This window comes from Argentina anserina, chromosome 7 (genome assembly GCF_933775445.1).
Source record: "Argentina anserina chromosome 7, drPotAnse1.1, whole genome shotgun sequence".
NCBI lineage: Eukaryota > Viridiplantae > Streptophyta > Magnoliopsida > Rosales > Rosaceae > Argentina > Argentina anserina.
In genome coordinates this window covers 448,810-469,840 of record NC_065878.1, presented here as the reverse complement: position 1 = coordinate 469,840, position 21,031 = coordinate 448,810, and the positions used below count along the sequence as shown (strand labels likewise).

The following is a 21,031-nucleotide window of genomic DNA, read 5'->3' as shown; positions in this document are numbered from 1 at the left end:
TGATTTTGATGCTGTCACCAATTGACAAGCGACACAGCTACTCCAAAATTCTGGACCTTCTTAAACGTTGTGTTGGTAAAAAAAAAATTATGGCTTTGGAAGTCACCATCTATGGCACGAAGGAGACGCAACCAACATTACACCCTCCATCGAAACACAAGCAAGTCTTGCGTGTTATTCGTGTCTGGATTCTGGAAGAGTAGAACTAAACATAAATGCCTCTCTAGTCTGTACAGTTGGAATTTTAAAAGAGCTCAGAAGACCGTGATCAAATACGCAATAGTCAATACGCGTGTTCAAACCACACAGACTGTTAAGAGTTTTTGACTGATTCATATCCAGACAGACAACTTGCAAAATTATAAGTAATTGGCTAGTAATTTTCAAACTAGGTCATGCTGTGAGCTAGTAGCGTCTTATAGTTCCCTTGTTGTCAAACAAGATTACCATTTTGCATCGCCTAAGCTCAGATGGCCCTCTCCTTTCTCCACCTACTTGGCCTTTACCTGATCGTCCAACAGTTTTCTGTAGCTGCAGCTCAAACTGCAAATATTAGCTTGGGATGGTCCCTTATTGCATCAGACGAGTCTGTGTCGCGGCAATCGCCCTCCGGGGAGTTTGCGTTTGGATTTCGCCGCCTTGGTGATCAGGACCTCTTCTTGCTTGCCATTTGGTATAACAAGATTCCAGAAAAGACCATTGTTTGGTATGCAAATGGAGACAATCCAGCACCAAAAGGATCCATAGTGGAGCTCACAAAGGATGGTGAGTTCAAGCTCACCGGCCCTAAGAAAGAAGAAATCTGGCCCCCGTCGGTTATCAGTGGAGTCGCTTATGCTGCCATGCTCGACTCAGGTAACTTTGTTCTTGCTGATCAGAAGTCGGCTCCTTTGTGGCAGAGCTTCAAAGACCTCAGAGACACCATTTTACCAACACAAGTGTTGGAAATAGGTGACAAGCTCACCTCTAGGCAGAGTCCAAGTAGATACGCAAGGGGCAAGTTTCAACTCCAGTTTAGACCAGCCGGTACGCTTGAGCTGTATACCATAGCCTTGCCTACGGACTACGCATATCCACAATACTTCATCAGCGAAACATCTGAAGTACATCATGGAAACAACACTGGTCATCATCTAGCCTTCAATGAGTCGGGTCGAATCGGTGTTGTTTTGAAGAATGGAAATGTAGTAACCTTCTCAGACAATCTGACATCCCCATCAAGAGATTACTACTTCAGAGCAACACTAGACTGGGATGGCCTTTTTACTCAATATGCTCATCCAAAAAATGGGAGTTGGGGATCCTGGTCAACTTTGTGGTCTATCCCAAGCAACATTTGCTTCTCGTCGATTGCTCGCGATTTGGGCGGGGGGCCATGCGGATATAACACTTACTGCAGACTTGACCTCAACACAAGGCCAATTTGTGAATGCATTCCCGGCTTTTCTGCTATAGATCCCAATAATAAGATGTGGGGCTGCAGACAAGATAGAGCGCAGAGTTGTGAACTAGATGACTCAAAGCTACAAGATGTGTATGTGATCCGTGAGGTTGCAAATACGTTCTGGCCTGATTCTGCAAACTATGACGTATTGCAGCCATTTGGTGAAGATGAGTGTCGCAGGTCATGCCTCGAGGACTGTAACTGTGTTGTGGCTGTTATATTCGACGGCAACTGCATTAAAAAGAAGCTGCCACTCTCGAATGGAAGGCAAGACTGGAGTAAGTACGGCAAGGCGCTCATCAAGTTACCAAAAACTGATGCTTTGTCTGAAAATCCTGCATCTCAAGGATCAAATACAGATAAGAAAGATCAGAAAACTCTTGTCTTAGTAGTAGCACTCCTTCTAGGTAGCTCTGTGTTTCTCAACTTTCTATTTGTCGCAGCAATTGCTTTGCTTCTTTTCTATGCATACCGCAAGGCACATAGGGTTACTCCTGGAACATCCAGTATTATGGAAGCAAATCTACGAGCTTTCACTTACAAAGAGCTCGAGGATGCCACTGATGGTTTCAGAGAAGAACTTGGAAGAGGGGCTTTTGGTACTGTGTATAAGGGAGTCATATCCTATCTGAACTCAACAAACTATGTGGCAATCAAGAAGTTGGACAAGATGGCACAAGAAGGTGACAAGGAAAAGGAATTCAAAACAGAAGCGGGGGCAATAGCCAGGACGCATCACAAAAACCTCGTCAGATTGCTTGGCTTCTGTGATGAAGGGGCAAATAAACTCTTGGTCTATGAGTTTATGAGCAATGGAACACTGGCTAGCTTTCTGTTTGGGATATCAAGGCCTGATTGGAACAAGAGAATCCAAATTGCGTTTGGTATTGCTAGAGGACTAATGTACTTACACGACGAGTGTAGCACTCAGATCATCCACTGTGATATCAAACCCCCCAACATACTTCTCGACGATTCATTTACAGCAAGGATTTCGGACTTCGGCTTGGCCAAGCTTCTGCTGAGTGATCAAACACTGACTCATACAGTCATCAGAGGGACCAAAGGGTATGTTGCACCAGAATGGTTCAGAAATACTCCAGTTACTGCAAAGGTCGATGTTTACAGTTATGGGGTGATGCTGTTGGAGATTATCTGTTGCAGGAGGGGCTTTGAAATGGAAAGGGAAAATGAAGAAGAAGTGATACTTACGGACTGGGTTTACGATTGCTACAAGCAAAGGAGATTAAACGAGTTGATGGAGGACGATGAGGAGGCCAGAAATGACATGAAAAGGCTGGAGAGGCTGGTAATGGTGGCAATTTGGTGCATACAAGAGGATCCATCTTTGAGACCCACCATGAAGAAGGTTACACAAATGCTTGAAGGAGTGGTTGATGTGTCCGTACCTCCAAGTCCCTCTCCTTTTAGTTCAAGATGCTGAAATTTACCGTATTTCGTAGTTGTTTCTTCACCGCAATGTATTAAGTTTACCGACGGGAAAAATTTAGGTCCAAACTATTTGTTTTACGCGCGCATCCAGGTATTGGATATTAAATTAATTTCTAAATATTAATTATGCAAACAAAAATCATCTACTCATTCAATGAAATCTAACGAATGAGCCGTGATAAGTTCGTTACTCGCTGATTTTATTATTTCGTTATGAGCATGTGTTTCAAATGGCTTCATTTTGTTGGAATTCGAAACTTGATAAAAATTAAGTGACACAATTTAAACTAAGACGAGAAAATATCCTGTCAACTGTATCCAAGAACAAACTCATCAAAAAACAAGAAGCAAAATTGAATAGAAAGAAGCATTCAATAGCAGTAGATAGAAATCATCAGTCGAGATCTTTTCCGGTAAAAAACTGTAACTCTCCGCAACCAAAAATAAATAAACTTTTTCCTTCCTTCCTTCCTTCCTTCCTCAGTTTGGATTTGGGTACCGCAACTGCCCATGGACCACCAGCCTTACGATAGCAGCGGTGAGTTCACTTGTTCCCATTCATTGGGTTTCTGCCCCTCCACCTTTTGACGATTTTCTAATTTTAGGGTTTCCATTTCTTGAGTTTGGGAGGCTGCGGTTCACTTCTTGTTTGATTCCTAGATTCCTTCCTGATATGCCCAATTCGTGCTCTTTTGCGTTTCTCAAGAGGATGTAGGGGTTTCAAATCTGCATTTCTGCTTTCGTTTAGTAGGGTTTAGTTGGCTTTACACAGTAATCATTTTGTTCTTCTTTTCTTTGAGTAAAAGAAACAGAGAAATCAGAAGCTGAAAATAACAAGGTGAGCTAGTTATGATCCAAGATTGAACCTCGAAATGTGCTGGTTATGTTCAGTTTAGTTGCCGTTGCCAATTCTGTTACTTCTTGTCTTTCCCAGAATTTGTACATCTAGTTCTACAAGTCTTGTGCGTCATTTAACTTCTTACCATCTACATTTGTACTAAGGACAATACAGTACATATGGGTTGCATTCATTTTATGTACAACCGGATCGTTGGTTTGCCATGCCTAGCAAACAGTGTAGATAAGTACAGTAACGTAGGAAGTCTATTTCGATGATTTATTATTGATCGTATGTTGCCTTAAAAAATTATATACAGGAACTGATGACGATCTTCCTCCATCACATCAAAATAGAATTCCTAGAGGGGGTCGTGTTGCAGGGAATGGAAGATCTGCTGTCGGTTCAGTTCCGTATTCTAGGATGTATGGTGAAACTAGCATGGAAGCACAAATTCATCAGCTTGAGAAAGAAGCATACAGTTCCCTTCTAAGAGCCTTTAAAGCTCAAGCTGATCAAATTACTTGGGTACTTTTTTCGTTCTCTTTTTTTTCATTGGTCTAAGAACTTTTATATGTTTGATCAGGTTTATAATGATTTCTGCATGAAATGTATTTTCTGTAGGAAAAGGAAAGTTTGATAACAGAACTTAGAAAGGAGTTGAGGTTGTCGAATGAGGAGCACAGAGAGCTTCTGGGACGGGTTAATGCAGATGATGTTCTACAGCGGATAAGGTTTGATAAATATATGAATCTAGCTTTGGTTATTTAAGTTAAATTTCAGACATCTCTTAATATTTTGTTACTTGGTTTCTTTTGCCGTTTAATTGGTGATGTTTTTGGTGACCTCACCAGGGAGTGGAGACAGGGAGGTGGGGCTCAACTGGGCATGCTTAATACTGTACAAGGTGTTCATGATCCATTGCCGAGTCCTACTGTTTCTGCATCTCGGAAGAAACAGAAGACGACACAATCAATACATTCACAATCCTTTGTAGCCCCTTCACCACCATTTCTTCCACAGCCATCAACAACATCCCACCAGCCATCTAAGAGAGGATCTGTCCCAGTCCCAGCCCCAGTAGCCAAGGGCAAGAAACATAAATCTGTGAGTTAAAGATTATTTATAACTGGAGTTAAACATAACTTTTCTTTTTGAAGTTATGTATGTAATAGGTTGTTTTGCTTATGTCAAGTATTGTTTGCAGGGTCAAATTTTACCTGGTGCTTCTTCAATAAAGCCGCACCCTTCTTCAGGAAGGGGTCAAGTTTCTAATAGAGTCTCTTCTGGTGCAATTAGGAATGAGCATGTGGAAGGAGGGACACTTAATCCTTTCATTGGGAAAAAAGTTAGGACTCGGTGGCCTGCGGACAACAGCTTTTATGAAGCTGTTATAACTGACTATAATGCAGCTGAGGTATGTTTGGCTTTTATAGTTCTTGTTGAGAAAATAGTTCAGCTGTTATGAAGTTGTGTAAAGTCACATACCTGACTTTTTTGTTTTTTAATCCTCCTTCATTTATAATCCTTTGTCAGGGATTGCATGCACTAGTCTACGATTTGAATTCTGCTACTGAATCGTTTGAATGGGTTAATCTATCAGAGGTATGTTTGCTTCTTTGTCCAAGTGGGGTCTGAAGTAATATATTTCTTTCATCCCATTGTGTCATATTAATTACATACTATGCAATTTCGCATTAAAGCTACAATTCATGTAGCCGCAAGTTATTTCAGAATACGGCCTATATATTTGGGTGGTGTTATTGACACACCCCTTGTATTTTCTTAATAATTTAAGTCTATCCAAAATATCCCCACCATGTTGGTTCTCTATCTCTCTTTTAACCTTTACGGCTCACTTCTCTCTAATTGGAGTTAAATCTAATTCACATACACCTCTCAAGAATCTCTCCTCTTTATCAGAATTTTGAAGAATATTCAGTCCAACAATTCCATCAACATCTGTAGTTCTGTATTGGTCATCCAAAATTGCTTACACAATAGAGAAAACCCTAATATAATCAAAGCAACCAACTAGTAAAGATCAATGACAAGGAAGTTTGGGGCGCACATTAGGGTCTGGGGACAAGAATATTCACTACAGGGAAATATGTTTGTTGAGGTGTCTTGTTCTCTGTAATCTTTAACTCCTTTTACTTGAATTTTTCTTTTTTACTTTAGATATGGAACCCTGGCCATATGCAACGTTTTATTTAATACCTCGGACCACCAAACACACTTCACAACCTGGGCCTGAAAATTTGCTGAAATCTAGAATCTTGAGGAGACAAGGAAACTCTACCAAATAGCTAGGTAGGTATGGTTAGGGCGTTCAAACCTCAGATCACATTGAAGCAAGCCATCGACCTGAAATTCTTCTAACCCTGTATTGTCTGGGTAGTGGTGCTCTTTTTTTATGAAATGGAAGGTAGTGGTGTTCTGTTATGAAAAATTTAATAAAATAAGAAAACCGACCTTTCTAATACGCACCACTTTTTTGGTTAGTTTCATATTTAAACCCAGTGCTGTTCAAACCATGAACATTCAGTCTGCCTCTCACCACTCTTTGGTAGATCCCTGCTGCTGTCCATAATTTTCATCATATTTTTACTAGTAATCATGCTGCAAAAGGCATTTGCCTGCAAGAGCAAAAACACCTTGCTATATGTTTTTGCCTTTCGAACCCCATAAAACCACAATCATTTATGCAAGCCTTACTTGGGGATATGCTGTTGTCTTTTTATTTCTTTAGCTGTTTTTGGGTATTTTCAGCTCTTGTGTTTCAACATGTTTGAAGAATGATTCCCAAACAATGTGTACTCATTGGATTCATCCATATATAACACCTACCATGATTAAACTATTTTGCTTTCAATATTGTTCATTCTCATGACAACTTTATAGAAGTCCTGACAACTTGTACCATGTTTTAGTGATAATAATTTTGATGCAGGAACCAAAAAAGAATAAAACTGCTAAATTGAATTAGGGGTTTATTATCACATACTGCTGTATTGTGTCTTTGTATATTCCTGCTGTTTTGGGTCTTTATTATCATTTATCTATGCTTTTATTAGGATGGTTGTAGCCTAGTATATCTAGCTATCTTTGGAGTCTTTGTAGACAGCTTTCTCGTTGAATTTCCAATAGCGTATAAAGAGTTTCTTTGGGAGTACTTAGCCCAGCACTCAAATAGATCATTCCTGCCTAATCATACAGCTTTTATGTCTATGTTATTGATTGTTTCTTGCTGAGATGTTGCTCCCTAGTGTTATTATCCTCACCTAGCCAATAAGGCAGAAATTATTTGCTTGTGCCTTGCGTGAAATTTAGTTTCTCCATTATTATGAGATTAATTCCAGAACTTTTACATGCTTCTTTAATTTGGCTATAACTTCGATTGCAGATATCCCCTGAGGATATTCAATGGGTAGACGATGATCCTGGTATCTCTCAACGTGGGGGTTATGGTGGATCAGGGCATGGGATGAATAGAGCTGCGGGCCGTGACAGTGTTCCAGGTTCTGGAAGAGGTAGAGGAATCCGAAAGGGACAATCAAGAAAAGATTTTCTCCCATCACATAATGGCATTGGAAAGAAGGTGCCAGATGATATACAGTTACTAAACACAGATACTTTGATAAAGGAGGTTAGTGGAAACAGGTGTATCCCTTTATGGTCAATGCATCTGTTGGTTTCATTGCCAGAAATTTCATTTTGTGCAAAAATTTGGACAGGTAGAGAGAGTCTTTGGTGCAAATCATCCAGACCCTGTTGAGATTGAAAAGGCAAAGAAAGTTTTGAAAGTAAGGATGATTTCAGTACCCCTTAGGTTCATATTTATTCATCACACTCCTTAGGTTCATATTTATTCATCACACTCCTTATTTTCACAACTGACCTCTTAACTGACTGAGCAGGAACATGAGCAAGCCCTTATTGATGCAATTGCAAAGCTCACAGATATTTCTGATGGTGAAAGTGGTAACTATGCTTGTCTCGTTTTCTTCTTCTGAGCTACCTTGCTGCATATAATATATAATTATCCACCAATTATAGTATGTTGAGAAAGATATTCTATCAATCTGTGCGCTTGTGCGTGCCCAAAAACGAGTCAACCACATCTATTAGTAATTAGCACACTTTGTTTTTATAACTTACTTTTCCCCCTATTCAAAAAAAAAAAAAAAAAAACTTTACCCCGTACTTGATGCCTCATCTTGGACTTTTGCCTATATACAGCTGAGGGTAGCCACCAATTCTTACGTGGGCAACCAATGGATTGAGAATGATAGAAAAGGTTGAAGCTGCAAAGTGCATATTATTGTTAGTAAGAAGCAAATTACAAGGATGCCAGAAGCGAAAGAAAGCGGTCGGGTTTGAAGGTCCACTCTTTTGTTGTTATTATTACAATCACCCCAACATGTAAGAACTCTGGGCTCAGGCGTCGTCAGGATATACAGGCAATATTGTAGAATGAGGTACTGTAGATTGGGTAATAGTAGTTGATTTTATAGGAATAGCAGGAGGAATTAACAACCTAGGTAAAGGCTGATGCTCGTGTAACATTATTTCATTATTAGTGATCGATCAGTGTGCTTGCTGTGATTGTTCTTGTATAAATAATCTACGACCCTCCCTTCTTTTCTTGCACACTCATGAACATAATCGCATACATTGCATAAGCAATATTTCCGGGATTCTTTGAAGTGACTACAATTTTTTTCCAGTGGACCAATTTGGAGCTTTTGCTTAAACTGTCCATTTTAACCAACTTTGAGGACAGCAGAGCTCCGTTTTTTTTTTCTGGAGTAAATTTGTTTCTTCGATTACAAGTAAACTTATGATGCAAATGTTATTAATCAAGTTTCTGGAGGGGAAGGTCTGACGATGAACATGTTAGGTACTTGGGTGTGTATCGCAAATCAGCCAGCTAGAGCAGCAATGAGCAATGAATGAAAATGTTGTTTGAATTACTTTGCTTCCTCATATACGAACGTCATTTGTGTAGTCATGTTTGTTGAGTTTTTCATTCTGTTAAATTGGTTTAAAACCAGTGTGTACACAATACACGCCTACACGGTTACCGTCATAATTATAAACAAGAACACTATTGTACATGGTTTACACACACAGATGAGGGCAAAAGCGAAGCGTAGCTACAAGAAAAAGGACGTTTCAAGTCATACAATTGCTATTCTAGTGCCAAAAGTAACAAAACTAGGAATACACTAAGCTATCATATATTCCTATCTTGGAATCACTAATGTTGTACAGTATACACAAGACTGCGAAATAGCCATGCATGCATGACGAACGTTTCTCTTTTCTGGCCAGTTTATCTTCTAGATCGTTTTTTGGGCTGCTTAGACGCTTCTTGCTGCTGCTGCTTCCCCCCATTTTCCCTGGATCGCTTTGGTGAAACTACATCGGCAGCGGCTGACGTCTCGGCTGCCTTCTTGGACGGTCTTCCTACACTTCGCTTGGATGGGCTGCTTTCTTCTTTCGCTTGTTTCTTATTTTCACCACCACTTTGCCTTGACACCCTTTCCTTAACATTGTCAGCCTTATTACCTCCTCTCTTCTTCTGCTCTGCACCTCTACTACTTGTACTGGTGCCAGTCCCACTCTTGGCTTTTGATTTCTGCTGCGCAGGAGAATTACGCTTTATTCTTTTCAGGAAATCGGCTGCTGCTGCAGCTCCACTTCTCTTTTTATCTGAGGCTGTCGCTGGCTCAGGGGTTTTCCTCTTCTTAGCTGCTTTGGGAGTTTGTGCAGGGCTCGAATCTTTTTTCTTGGCGGAGGAAGCGTTGGCATTATTGTCACGATGAGTAGTTGTTGTCCTTCTTGAGCTTCTGGTTCCAGTTACAGGCTTCTCTTTTGTTGTAGCAGCAGCAGCCAATCTATTATCTTCCTCGGTATTATTTGAATCGGAGGGCTTCTTACTGTTATTTGGTGGCGCTTCTGTTGCTGGGTGATCAGTGGTGGCACTAGCCTTACGAGCAACGGTAGAAGGCTTTGATGAGATAGAGCTTCGTTTGCGGCAGACAATGATGGGTGTTGTTGACTTGTGTTTAGCAAGCAGCGAGTCTGATCTCTCAAGCTCGTGTTTCGGTAACGGGGCTCCGGCAACAGTTGGCACTGTTGCTTGGGAGGGCATGGAGTCTGACCGCCCAGATGAAGGGTCAGGCGTGATAAGATTACTCTTCTTCATCTCGCTCAACACAAGGCGGCGGAGCTGGTGCGCAGCGACGGATTGAATGGAGGATTTGGGGAAGAAAACGACGGCGTTGGTGAAAAGGAGGAGGAGATCTCGGTAGAATGTGAGCGTAGAACTAGAGTTGTAGGATGAGGAATCCTTTTGGCTTTGGAGCTTTGCTTGTACTGTTTCTAGGTCCACATGCTGTTGAACTAAACTATTGTACTCGTCACTCTCCTGCACACGTCCGTCCATTTGTTCTCAAATACTTTCATACGCGCATCAAGTTTTTTTTTTAACAGATTCTAATTTTTCGTTTATTAGTCTTGTACGTACTCTTATACCACTTGGGGAAATACCCTTGAGAAAATAAAAAAATCCTGTTGTGCTCCAAGAGTAGCATACAAAATCCATAGCTACCAAACTGACACTACTTATGTGACCAACGGTAATTGAGGTGCACACTAACGAGGGTTGTGCATGCAACTTAATACCTGGGAACGAACAAGACCTACCATGCAACTTAATATTTAGGAACAAGAAGGGCCATTTTCAAGTGGGGTCTCATAAATTGGGCAACATCATGAACACGTGGTGGGTGCTAAACCAAGTCGGTCTTTTCGTTTTCTTTTCTTTCTTACCCTTTACGTTTGAAGATTAAAAAATAAAAACGACGCGTCCTTGCTCAGAGCAACAATCTAGTCTGTAAAAATGAAAACAATATTGTAATTTCTTACGATGTTAAAGGGATTTTGTTTGTTTGGTGCCCATGCAGTGTCGCAGTTTATTTTAAATCCACGAAATAAAAAAAAGAAGCTAACCTGGCTTGTAAGCCGCCGCTCGAACAAAGAGCCATGCTGATGCGCTCGGATCATCTGCAGAATGGCAGCCAACGGCTCTGATTTCTCCGTAACTTGTTCGTTAGGTTGATCTTGCGACTCCAATTCGCGACGTCGTTTCCGCGTCAAGCTCGCCGAACTTTGCGCCTCACTACTTCCGGACTCACCTCTCTCTTGCCGCCGCCGCTTCTTGGCGACGGTCTCGCAGCTTCCCTTGTCCGAGTCGGAGCCAGAGTGGCCCTTGGGGCGTCGTTTGGAGTCCTGTTCCTCCAGATCTGGTTTGGGGTCTTCATCGACTTTCTCTCCTTCCTCTAACCTCTTGACCTTCAACTGCAACGACCTGACATTCCAAAATCGAATCAGATCTGAAACCCTTACGTGAAAACCGAAAGTAATAATTAAAGAACACAGACATGATAGAGACGTCGTAGCGATGGAGGTCCTGACGAAGCTGAGCGAGGCGTAGGTTTTTGAGGTGGGGGAGCCAGGGGATAGTAGGATCAGGATCGTCGTCGGCTTGGTGGAAGCGGCGTTGGAGGTCGTGATACTTTCGCTTGCAGTTGTAGGCGGTGGTGTGGAGTTGAGGGAGAGACGTCTTCCCTTGGACTTCCATCGCCACCGACTCCCAGTCGTCGACGCCGTGACGCTTCACCGCGCATGCTAGCAAAAGCTCCTCCCACGTCCCCCACGACTCCTTCTCTCCTCCTCCACCACTGCCACTAGTGCCGCCACCTTTCATCAGCATCGACGATATGTCAGCTCCTCCGTGTTGTTGCTGTTGATATTGTTCCATCCGACGAGTCTAATTCTCATCCCTCCATTTTCTGCTTTCAAATAATAGTCTCTGCTTTCTCCTTTCTCTTTTCTTTTATTTTCTTTTCTTTTCTTTTGTTCCTTTTGGATTTAACTATCAAATAAGCACCTCCTACCTACCTTATGATACTACTAATATAACTAATACACAGATGAGCCGATTTCGTTCTTCTCCTCCCCCTTGGATTGGGTGGGTTGTGTACTTGTGTTTGTGCAATTCTACTGTTTCTATTCTGATGGTTATATATAGAGAGGGATGGATAGAGATCATGTAGGCACGCCTAGATAACTGATCCCCAGCACGCAACTGTGTACTCCCTAAATACTAACTGACCATATTACCCCTACTACCCCGGTCTATATCTGAACTTTATTTATTTATTTATTATTTATACCATAATCAGCCACTCAGGTAAGAATTGGGGCTAAACAAGGCCGGCCGCGGGTCGGGTCGGATCTGGCCCAAAACGTGTACTTTTTGTGAATAATGAACCCATATTCAACCTGGATATATACTGGGCTCCCACTTGTTGGCCCATGGGTCCATGGACCCTGGTGGTAGCGATTATATTGCTACTGCGAGCACTTGGAATGTTAGACCCATGTCTTGGGACTAGTTGTAGTTCGCTCTTGGTGTCCACATATTTCTTCTGGTAATGAAAGGGAGCTGCTGGGATTTGAACCGTGGTGTCCACATCTTTGAACCGTCTATATTCTTGACATTGATAAAATGCTCCTACTAACCAAAAAAGAAAAAGCAAAAAAAAAAAGATAAAATGCGCCTAAACTACTGACGAATGCTGCAATTGAATCATACATATTTGCCATCAGGTTCATAACTCCAATGCTGCAATTGAATTTATACATACTTGCTATCCAGATTTTGTTTTTGTGTCACGTCTGACGAACAGAACTTAATTAAGCAGCTGAAACTGAAATGCTGCTCCTGTTGAGCATTAAGCTTCATGGTATCTGCAACTTTTGGCTTTTCCAGCCTCCCTCAGCAGTCCTCTCAAATATGCGTGGCTGCTTCATAGGAAAGGTTTCTCTCCAATCTGGGTACTCTTTCAAGTAGTCCCACCCCCTGAAGAACATAAACAAAAGACGTGTTGAATTGTAGCTCTCCATCCACTGTACAACTTCATTTCCAAACTACACCAACATCTAAAACTCTAGATGGGTTGAAATATGCTTACGAGGGGGAATTTATAGACTACCACACCATATTGCCACAAGCAGATAATAAAATGATTAAACTTGGAGTAACTCATATAACTGAAGAGCATCAATACTACACTTGTAGCCTACAATGCTGCAGAGTTAGTACCCAACCCCTATTTGTAATCTATTATTGATTTGGAGAGACACACATCTTCCTTGTTTTCTTGTTTTTTCTCCTATGGTGCAGTACTAAATATCTGCTTGTTTTGCACGTGTAAATTTCAAACTTGGATAAGAGAAGACTGAAGACCATAAAACTGAAAAGCAGCACCAATCTTGGGAGTACTTACCTTCTGAGATTTTTCACAAAATCTGGTGCCTCAGCAAAGGGTGAAGTAGAACACATAAGGAGGATTTCCAAATCTGAATAATTTTGTAGATTCGATGCAATATGTGACTGATGCAGGGTCCTACATTTATAGAGAAAAAAAGATGGGGAAATCATGAGTGCATTATGTCAAGGATGACCACACACTTCAGCATGATGCAAAACTTATACAGCTCCTAGAGTAAGAACTCCTTACCAGCAGCATGGAACTATTTTAAACCGATCAGTTTGAGTTTCATATGTTTCCAATAACCTTCCTTTCCATCTGGAGTCCTCATAACATGCAGAGACTCTAATTCTCCTGACAATTTCATCAGGACATCTTGAGGTTTCGTCAAAGCTAGCAGGAATAATGGATCCAGTGGAAGTGCTAATCTGAAAAGGAGCAAGAAGTTGATGAAGAAACATAGGAAATTAAATAGAACTTGACACACACTCGCACACAAATATACGCGCGCGCGTGCGTGCGTGTGGTGTGTGTATATATATATTTTACTTATATACACATATATAATGGGATATTGAGAACATCATAAGCAGTTGGCACATTCAATAATCAATGCTGGCGAACCCCAGCTGAATATGAATTATACGTAAACACTATGCACATATATACATAGATATGTTCATAAATGCAGGGAGTTCAATTTTCTAAACAATTATAATACACCTTGCTGTATATACACCCTAAAGACGAAAGCAGAAGATTGCTTCATAAACCTAAATAATTCATCTATATTCAAAATATCTCAATTGTACAAGTACTCTACACTAATTATAAAGCAGATCAGGAAACTGAAGCTTACCGTGAACCCATGGAAAATTGGGTATGCATTTCCCTGAGGATCCCTTCTAGTGTTATGCCGAAGAATGCACAGAGTTCGAATGTGAAATTTCTCCAGTCTCTTCCATAATGTTTCAATAATTTTGGCACCTAAAGGAAATGAATAGCCATCCAACTTTTCCTGATTTTCTGATCTAGTACAGTTACCATGCTGCACAAAAGTTCAAAACATTTCAGCTTCAACTATGGTCTCTCAGTGTCGAAAACTACATCGCAGGAAAATCAATAACAAAGTAGAGGATGTCGGGCCAAACATTAGGTGAAACATCTTCAAATCCACCGACTAGATGCACCTGCAATTTTTAGACATGCGAAATTTGTTAATCTGTGATACATGGTATAAGACCAACCCGAGAATATATATCATTGACGCAAAACACTCTTGGAGATAGAGAATACATCCAACTCCACGTCCTTATTGTGTTGCACAAGTAGCGACATCATCTGATCGAGACCTGTATCCACAACTGTTGGAGAGTCCAAATGTGCAACCGATGTCCTGCAGACAAAAGATGAGAAAATGAGAAAGAAGTGTCTGAAGTAGGTCGAATGTAAGTACATTATATCTGTAATACTTACATTCCATTATCCGGGTTACGGATGGCAAGACCAATACAGGTTGTTGCTTCATCAGTGCCAACAAACTTTCCGTGCAGAAGATTGACAAGAAATTCTTGTATGTCAGTGAAGTGAAAGATAACGATTTAGAATCATCTCTTATTCAACAAGTTCAACTACCACAAAGCAGCAAGCTAAATGCAGAGTCACATAGATTAAAAAAAAAATAGAAACAGAAATGAGTTTACTAATTAGCACAATACATGGACATGTGCAGGGTCAACAGTTGCATATTCTCTTTGGAAGACATAGACCCATCTCCTCTCTGCATCAGAATCATCTTGAGGCTTAGAGAACTTCCTTTCTGGGATGGCCTTGAATGCATTGGAGGCAGATTCCAAGGACGGGTCATCCAACAAAGCTTGGAGGCCGTCCCATCCCTACCAAGTTAGACATCCAAACCACAACAAGCATCACTCATTCTCTCTCAGCAAAGCAACACAAACATAATAAACCACTGCAGCTTTGAGATGGGCAGCTGGGAATCTGGAAGAAAGAGAGAGAGAGAGAGAGAGAGGCAGTACCTGAGGCGATGAAGAAGATGGTTCGGAAGGGAAAGGCAGTCCACCTACCAAGATCATGATTCAGAGTTAGCAGCAGTATCTGACTCGGGTTTTCCATATCTGATAACCTCATTGGGCCTAAACCCGAATATTTCAGCCCATAAATGGCCGACCATATATTAAAAAAATCTAGCTCTCCCTTTTAGCCTAAAACCCCAATTACATTCCCAAGCAATTCCCCGGCAGTGAGCGACGAAAAGCATGGCTGTAGATCCCAACCACGCCGCCGGGCGGCCGCTGAGACCCATAGCTCCTGCCCCGCCGGGTCCTGCTCACATGTACACAGTCCCAATTCGGGCGCAGTCTTCACCTGGCGCACTTTTCTACCCCTCTGGCCGCCCTCCCCTCAATTTTCAGCCTCATCCTCGTCCTCGTCCTCCTCACCCTGCCGCGTTCCAATCTCCTCTTCCGCCGCCTCCAGTTAAGCTCTCTTCCACTCCCGAGCTTCGCTTCTCCGGCCTCCCGGTACTTTTCTCTCTTCTTTTTTTCCTGATTTATTCATTCACTGAACTCATGCCTCTCTCTTTCGGCTGATCAGGTTGCTCCTCCCTCTTCGGTTCCCGACACCAACGGCATCATTAGGTTTTCTGCTTTCGATTGTGCATATGTCTGTTGCATGATTTATATTTATATTTACTGACCTAACTTGTTTTCTTTTCCAGGGATGACAGTCAGTTCGTCATTCAAGACCGCAAAGTAAGCAACACACTCTCTTTTTTCTTTTTAACGATTGCTAGGTTGGTAGTGTAATCATCCCTGCTTTATATCTCCCTGAGATTAATCAGTTTGACTTCGTAGGCACAAGTAATCGATATTATGTGGATAATAGGACTTTCCTTTGGTCATTGCATTGAATTATGTTTGCAGGTCAGGATAACGGATGGAGCTTCTCTGTATATGCTTTGTCGGTCGTGGTTGAGGAATGGTACTCCTGAAGAAAGTCAGGTTGGTGTCCTATTTACTAAAAAAGTCAATTTCAGTTGCATGCTCTAGTTTGTAGATTGCCTTTTTGCTAGTGAGTCTAACACTCATTGATCTTCAACAGCCTGAAATTTGTGTTTATTTTAAACCAACACTCAGTAAAACTTAAACCACTAGTACAACTTAAGATAGGCTTTGCAAATATATTAGGTTTAAAGATGAATGTTCAATGAAATAACACTTTCTCATGTCATCTTTTGAATTCCCAGTCTAATACCATGCTAACTCCCCAAGAATTAGTAATCCAATCTTAAGAAATAGTATCTATGTCATAAGCAATGTTTCCAGAGGCAATAGCGTGATGGGCTTATGCATGAAGCGGTTGGCAGATAACCATATACTTCCATCTGGGAGGTGTACAATGCGGGTGCGCATTAGATCACAAGATATAACCAACTCAAATGCGCATTTGTCTAATTGAACTTGTATCTGAAACTTGATGGGATCACCCAAATATATTATCATCACCGTCCTCTATTATTTGATTCTTAGAACCCAAGCCACCTGTAGTGAAACTTGTCATTTCTCTGTTCTTTTGTGTTTTGTTTTGTTTCCTCCATTTATTTGTTCTTTTTCCTTTATTGATTCACAATACTTTGATGCAAGCGTGCTTTACGCCACCACTTCAGGTCATATGAAGCAGATGTTTGTTATGCAAAAGTAGGATATATTTTTACCACGAATGGGAAATAAAAATGCTCTGTTGTGTTTATGGTTCATTGATAAAATCTGGAACAGTAGGATTCAGTAGGCTAATCCGAGTTTAGAATAGAAAGAGGACAGCTCTGCAGTTTTTCTATAAGTTCTAGGAAAGTTGGTCTTTTTAAGGTTCTATTAGAATTTGTAGAATAGACTTAGTCTATTAGGTTTAGGATTCGTAAACCATGTTGTATCAGCAGCCCCTTTAAATAAGTACTTGTAATAAAGTTGTTATGCTCCTTAGTGCTAGTGATTCTCAGGAGGGATCACACAAAGGACGTAAGCATTGCTGAGTCTCTATAAATTGCTATGTGTACTGTGTTTCTGTTTTCAAGTTCATCTATAAGCTTTGCTTATATCATAAAAGTATCAAGTAAGATCTAGGGGTGTCTACACTATATGCCCACCCTTCATAACAGATGTTTCAAATTGTAGAGGGTTGTGTGATATCAACTGAAAAGTTTACTCAAATCTCTAAATTGTTATAAGAGTCATGCTTTCCTGTCTTGTAGCTCTTATTGTAATATATGGGATATCAATCTGCTTTGGGCTTTCACTTTGCATTTCAGACTTATAAATGTGGGGACTATCATTATTCTTTTTGTTTTTTTTTTAATTTTTAATTTACCTCTTTATTTTTCTTTATCAAGGCTTTTCCCTTAATTCTGTAAGGATGTTAAATGTGTTCGCAGACACAGTATGGAGATGCTACGAGGTCTCTTCCAAAACCTTTACCCATATCTATGGCAAGTGCTACTCAGGAAAAGAAGGAAGATAAAAAAGAAGACAATGAAGCCAAGGTTGGATTCTTATGACTTTCTTTTATCAAGTGATAGTTTTTGAACTGATACAAAATAGCAAAAAGAATTAAAAAGGGTATGAGATCAAGGTAGACCTTAACAGCTTTGCATGATTTTAGTTTAGCACTTTCAAATATGATATTACACATTTTTCATTAATTATTTTAATTCATCAGTGTCCTTTTATTAAAATACTTTAGCCAATGTTATTGCACAATATCAAACTGAATGAGTTTTTTTTCGGGAAAAAAAAATCAAACTAGCAACATACACGTATGTTCTTTTACAGTACTTTTTTCCCTGAAGCCTTAGAAAATATATTAAGTGTATTAAAAGGGTTTAGGACACTTATGTTTGATGAGTAATGATGATGAATGCTGGATGAATTTAGTATTCAAAATTTAGTTGCAGACTCTTATTAACCCTTGGGACATTGGTCTTGCATAACTGTTACAAGTGCATGTAAAGGTTTCTCCAAACTTAGTCAAGAACTTGTCCAACCTGAATTGATTTCTTGAAACATTTGAATTTGATGGCCCTTAAATTTAGGACAATATATATATATATATATATATATATATATATATATATATTGAAATTATAAGTATTTAAATAATAGTGATTTTAGACCAGCAGCATAAGCCAAATGCCGAGTTGGTCTGTTAAATTTTTGCTCACTTTCTTAGTGCTCCTTTGATCTCAGTATCAGAACCCTAGGTCAATTTATCAAGCAACTTTTTTCTGCTTTGTAAATACTAGGGTTGGACACTGGTCAATGCGGTTCGGTTTTGGGCAAAACCCATAACCCAACCCAATTTTTAAATTCAGTTCGGTTCGGTTTCCTCATTTTAGAGATTGTGACCCACAATCCAACCCGTACAATTCAGTTCGGTTCGTTTTTTTTTTCGGTTTTACCCGTACGTAAAATACGTAATATCAAACATTAATTTTGAAGTACAAATTTTAACGTCAATATCAAAAATAAAAGGTCCAATTGATTATTCTAAGTCTAATTAATTCTAACATCTCCATAATCCATATTTAGCTCAAGTACAAAAAACACTATTGCGTTAAAATCGGAGACGAACTTACAGGATATGAAACATTATCAGAATCATTGATCAAAAAATTCAATTATAGAGTCAAGATACAAAGAGAGGCGACATGAGATAGAGGTCGAGGGAGGAGCTATGTGGACTGGTATTGCAGATTGAAGTGAATTTGTAGTATGAGCGTTAAACTAAGGAGTGAGAATTTAGAAAGTGAGAGGGTCATAAGTTTTTTTTTTTCTGAGAGACGAGAGAGGCGGCAAGATTGATTATGTCAATTAGGTTTACGCTGACTTTAGTTTTGTTCTATTTTTAAATTAAAAAGTAAAAATATATCAAAATGATGACATTGACCGTTGACTTCGGGTTATTTGGATCGGTTCGGTTTATGAAGGACTGAACTCAAAACCCAATTCAAACATAATCGGTTCGGTTCGGTTTTTTTTTTCGGTTTTTTCGGATTCGGTTTGGGTTTGGATGTGGTTTTTTTCGGTTTTCGGGTTTGCGTGTCCACCCCTAGTAAATACCTTCTAATTTAAAGGTACTGTTCAGAACCGCTGGAAACTCAATTCTTTTCTGGCTCATGTCTGAGTTTAATATAAACATGAAATCTGTTGACATCTTGAATTAATGTTTCAAGTACTCTATGCCACGTTAATTTCTTGTCTAAGAGAATGAAAAATATAAATTGGTATACAGATAGATATGCTAACATGAATGCATTCATATCTCAATGTTTTTTTTTTGTCAAGTTGGGAGGGTTGTAAGTTCTTCCATTTGCCCACCCCAGTTGGGTAAGGTTCACAGGATAGTGCGCTAAAGCTACATGATTCTGCTTGTAGTTTTTGACAGCATGACATCTGGTTCATCTTTACCCATAAAAAGAGTTTTACAATGGATATCTGGAATATAGGGAACCTATTGAAATTTATATCCAAAGGGCAAAATAATTAAAAGGTAGATTCTATAACTTAGGAATTTTTAGTATCATCATCCATAGCACTTTTTAACACCAATTAGATCTATTTGTGAGACAAGTTTCCTTGTTGGTGCTTTCAGGATGAGGAATCCCTTGAACATGTATCACCAGAAGATCTGTTAAAAAGACATGTCAAACGTGCTAAAAAGGTTCGAGCACGGTAAGTGTCTTATACCCTCTGATTCTTACACAAGCTGACTTATGGCTGATCATTTGATTAATTTTTCTTAAAAAATAGACATACTTAAAAGTTCATAGCTTAACTGAACTAGGTCCCTTTGATGATGTTTCTGGTTACAAAGCATAAATTAATATCCTCTCCTATTCAAGATCTTGGGCCGTAGAACAGTGAACGGTAGGGTCCTTCTGTTGATTGCAAAGACTCTTTTCTTTCACAACGGAAAAAAAAACAGTGAAGGGGGGAGAGTTGTTGCTTTTTAAATTGATGCTTGACTTCCAGTTTCGATTGAAATAGCTCATCCTAGATGGCTTTGTGAAGTGAGAAAAAAATGGACTGTTAGTTTATATAGGTTTTCTTTGGGCCCCCCACTTGTGCCTTTTTTTAGTAATGAAAAGTTTTCGCATGGTGTCTTATTCAACGATTCACTAAGGTCTGACGCCTGTTAAGGTTGTAAATTACAAATTTACAATCAAAATCTTTTGTTATTCAATGTTATCAGACTCTGAATGCTTTATTCCTTTTAGAACTTTATATGTATGGAACGTCACTACATCCATATATTGTGTACCATATGAGCACATATGATACCCTGTTATCACTTGGTCAAAAGGAAAAAGTTGTGCTGTGCAATGCTTTGGAAAGGAAATGCATGAATATATTTCCACGGGTAATACATAATGTAAATGCTGAACGTATATTTGGTATTTTACTTGCAGATTAAGAGAAGAACGCTTGCGACGCATTGCTAGGTACAAGTCTAGGCTTGCTCTTCTTCTTCCTCCACATGCAGAACAGGTCCGCCATGATCTAGCAGCTGGAAATTAATGTATGCAAACTTGATAAGACTTCATTAAACATTAAGTAGGATTGTGCCTTTCGCTGTATAAATTTGTTTTGTTGTTTGGTTTGTTGTATTCACTTTGGAGTAATAGAAACAGTAATGCTCTTAAACATGAACAATGATATCTCAATGTGTTGGGCAGCACCTTGAGAACTGATCAGGTGCAACATTGTGTCAACTGCCTTAAAGAGTATAATTTGATTGAAGGCGTATACCAGTGTCATCAGTCCCGAATACTGTAGATAGGGGTGCGCGCGGGGGCGTGGTGCATTGGAGGAAGTAACCGAAAGCATTTCGTAAGTGAACTGGAAGCATCCAGAAAAGCAAAGCGGTTTTACTAAC

At 39.9% G+C, this 21,031-nt stretch overlaps 4 protein-coding genes across 9 annotated transcripts; 2 read left to right on the top strand and 2 right to left on the bottom strand.

The window, feature by feature from the left end:
- Positions 1-414: 414 nt before the first annotated feature.
- LOC126803308 (protein EMSY-LIKE 3) lies at positions 415-8,387 on the top strand. Of its 5 annotated transcripts, none has more exons than XM_050531092.1 (10): positions 2,846-2,987; positions 4,054-4,262; positions 4,359-4,468; positions 4,589-4,841; positions 4,930-5,151; positions 5,271-5,339; positions 7,141-7,383; positions 7,472-7,540; positions 7,655-7,718; positions 7,977-8,387. In XM_050531092.1, exons 2-10 carry the CDS (start codon positions 4,158-4,160, stop codon positions 8,018-8,020), a joined length of 1,179 nt encoding a protein of 392 aa, XP_050387049.1. In that variant the 5' UTR covers positions 2,846-2,987; positions 4,054-4,157; the 3' UTR covers positions 8,021-8,387. The 5 variants fall into 5 exon arrangements, 3 of the variants coding, with proteins under 3 accessions (XP_050387049.1, XP_050387047.1, XP_050387048.1); XR_007673105.1 differs by lacking the exon at positions 2,846-2,987 and adding an exon at positions 3,284-3,434 and having other exon boundaries at positions 7,476-7,540; XM_050531090.1 differs by lacking the exon at positions 2,846-2,987 and adding an exon at positions 3,284-3,434.
- A 436-nt stretch (positions 8,388-8,823) lies between these two features.
- Positions 8,824-11,786, bottom strand: LOC126803311 (uncharacterized). Its single transcript, XM_050531096.1, has 3 exons — positions 11,186-11,786; positions 10,755-11,112; positions 8,824-10,170 (listed from the first exon to the last, which is right to left on the bottom strand). Exons 1-3 carry the CDS (start codon positions 11,563-11,565, stop codon positions 9,073-9,075), a joined length of 1,836 nt encoding a protein of 611 aa, XP_050387053.1. The 5' UTR covers positions 11,566-11,786; the 3' UTR covers positions 8,824-9,072.
- A 587-nt stretch (positions 11,787-12,373) lies between these two features.
- LOC126803312 (protein N-terminal asparagine amidohydrolase) lies at positions 12,374-15,177 on the bottom strand. The gene is made up of 9 exons (XM_050531097.1): positions 15,121-15,177; positions 14,800-14,976; positions 14,558-14,622; positions 14,378-14,477; positions 14,233-14,271; positions 13,941-14,129; positions 13,331-13,509; positions 13,097-13,216; positions 12,374-12,669 (listed from the first exon to the last, which is right to left on the bottom strand). Exons 1-9 carry the CDS (start codon positions 15,175-15,177, stop codon positions 12,549-12,551), a joined length of 1,047 nt encoding a protein of 348 aa, XP_050387054.1. The 3' UTR covers positions 12,374-12,548.
- A 144-nt stretch (positions 15,178-15,321) lies between these two features.
- On the top strand, positions 15,322-20,893 carry LOC126802837 (uncharacterized). Of its 2 annotated transcripts, none has more exons than XM_050530548.1 (7): positions 15,322-15,579; positions 15,698-15,741; positions 15,822-15,855; positions 16,027-16,104; positions 17,532-17,639; positions 19,748-19,827; positions 20,565-20,893. In XM_050530548.1, exons 1-7 carry the CDS (start codon positions 15,361-15,363, stop codon positions 20,671-20,673), a joined length of 672 nt encoding a protein of 223 aa, XP_050386505.1. In that variant the 5' UTR covers positions 15,322-15,360; the 3' UTR covers positions 20,674-20,893. The 2 variants fall into 2 exon arrangements, with proteins under 2 accessions (XP_050386505.1, XP_050386504.1); XM_050530547.1 differs by having other exon boundaries at positions 15,322-15,624.
- The last annotated feature ends 138 nt before the right edge of the window (positions 20,894-21,031 follow it).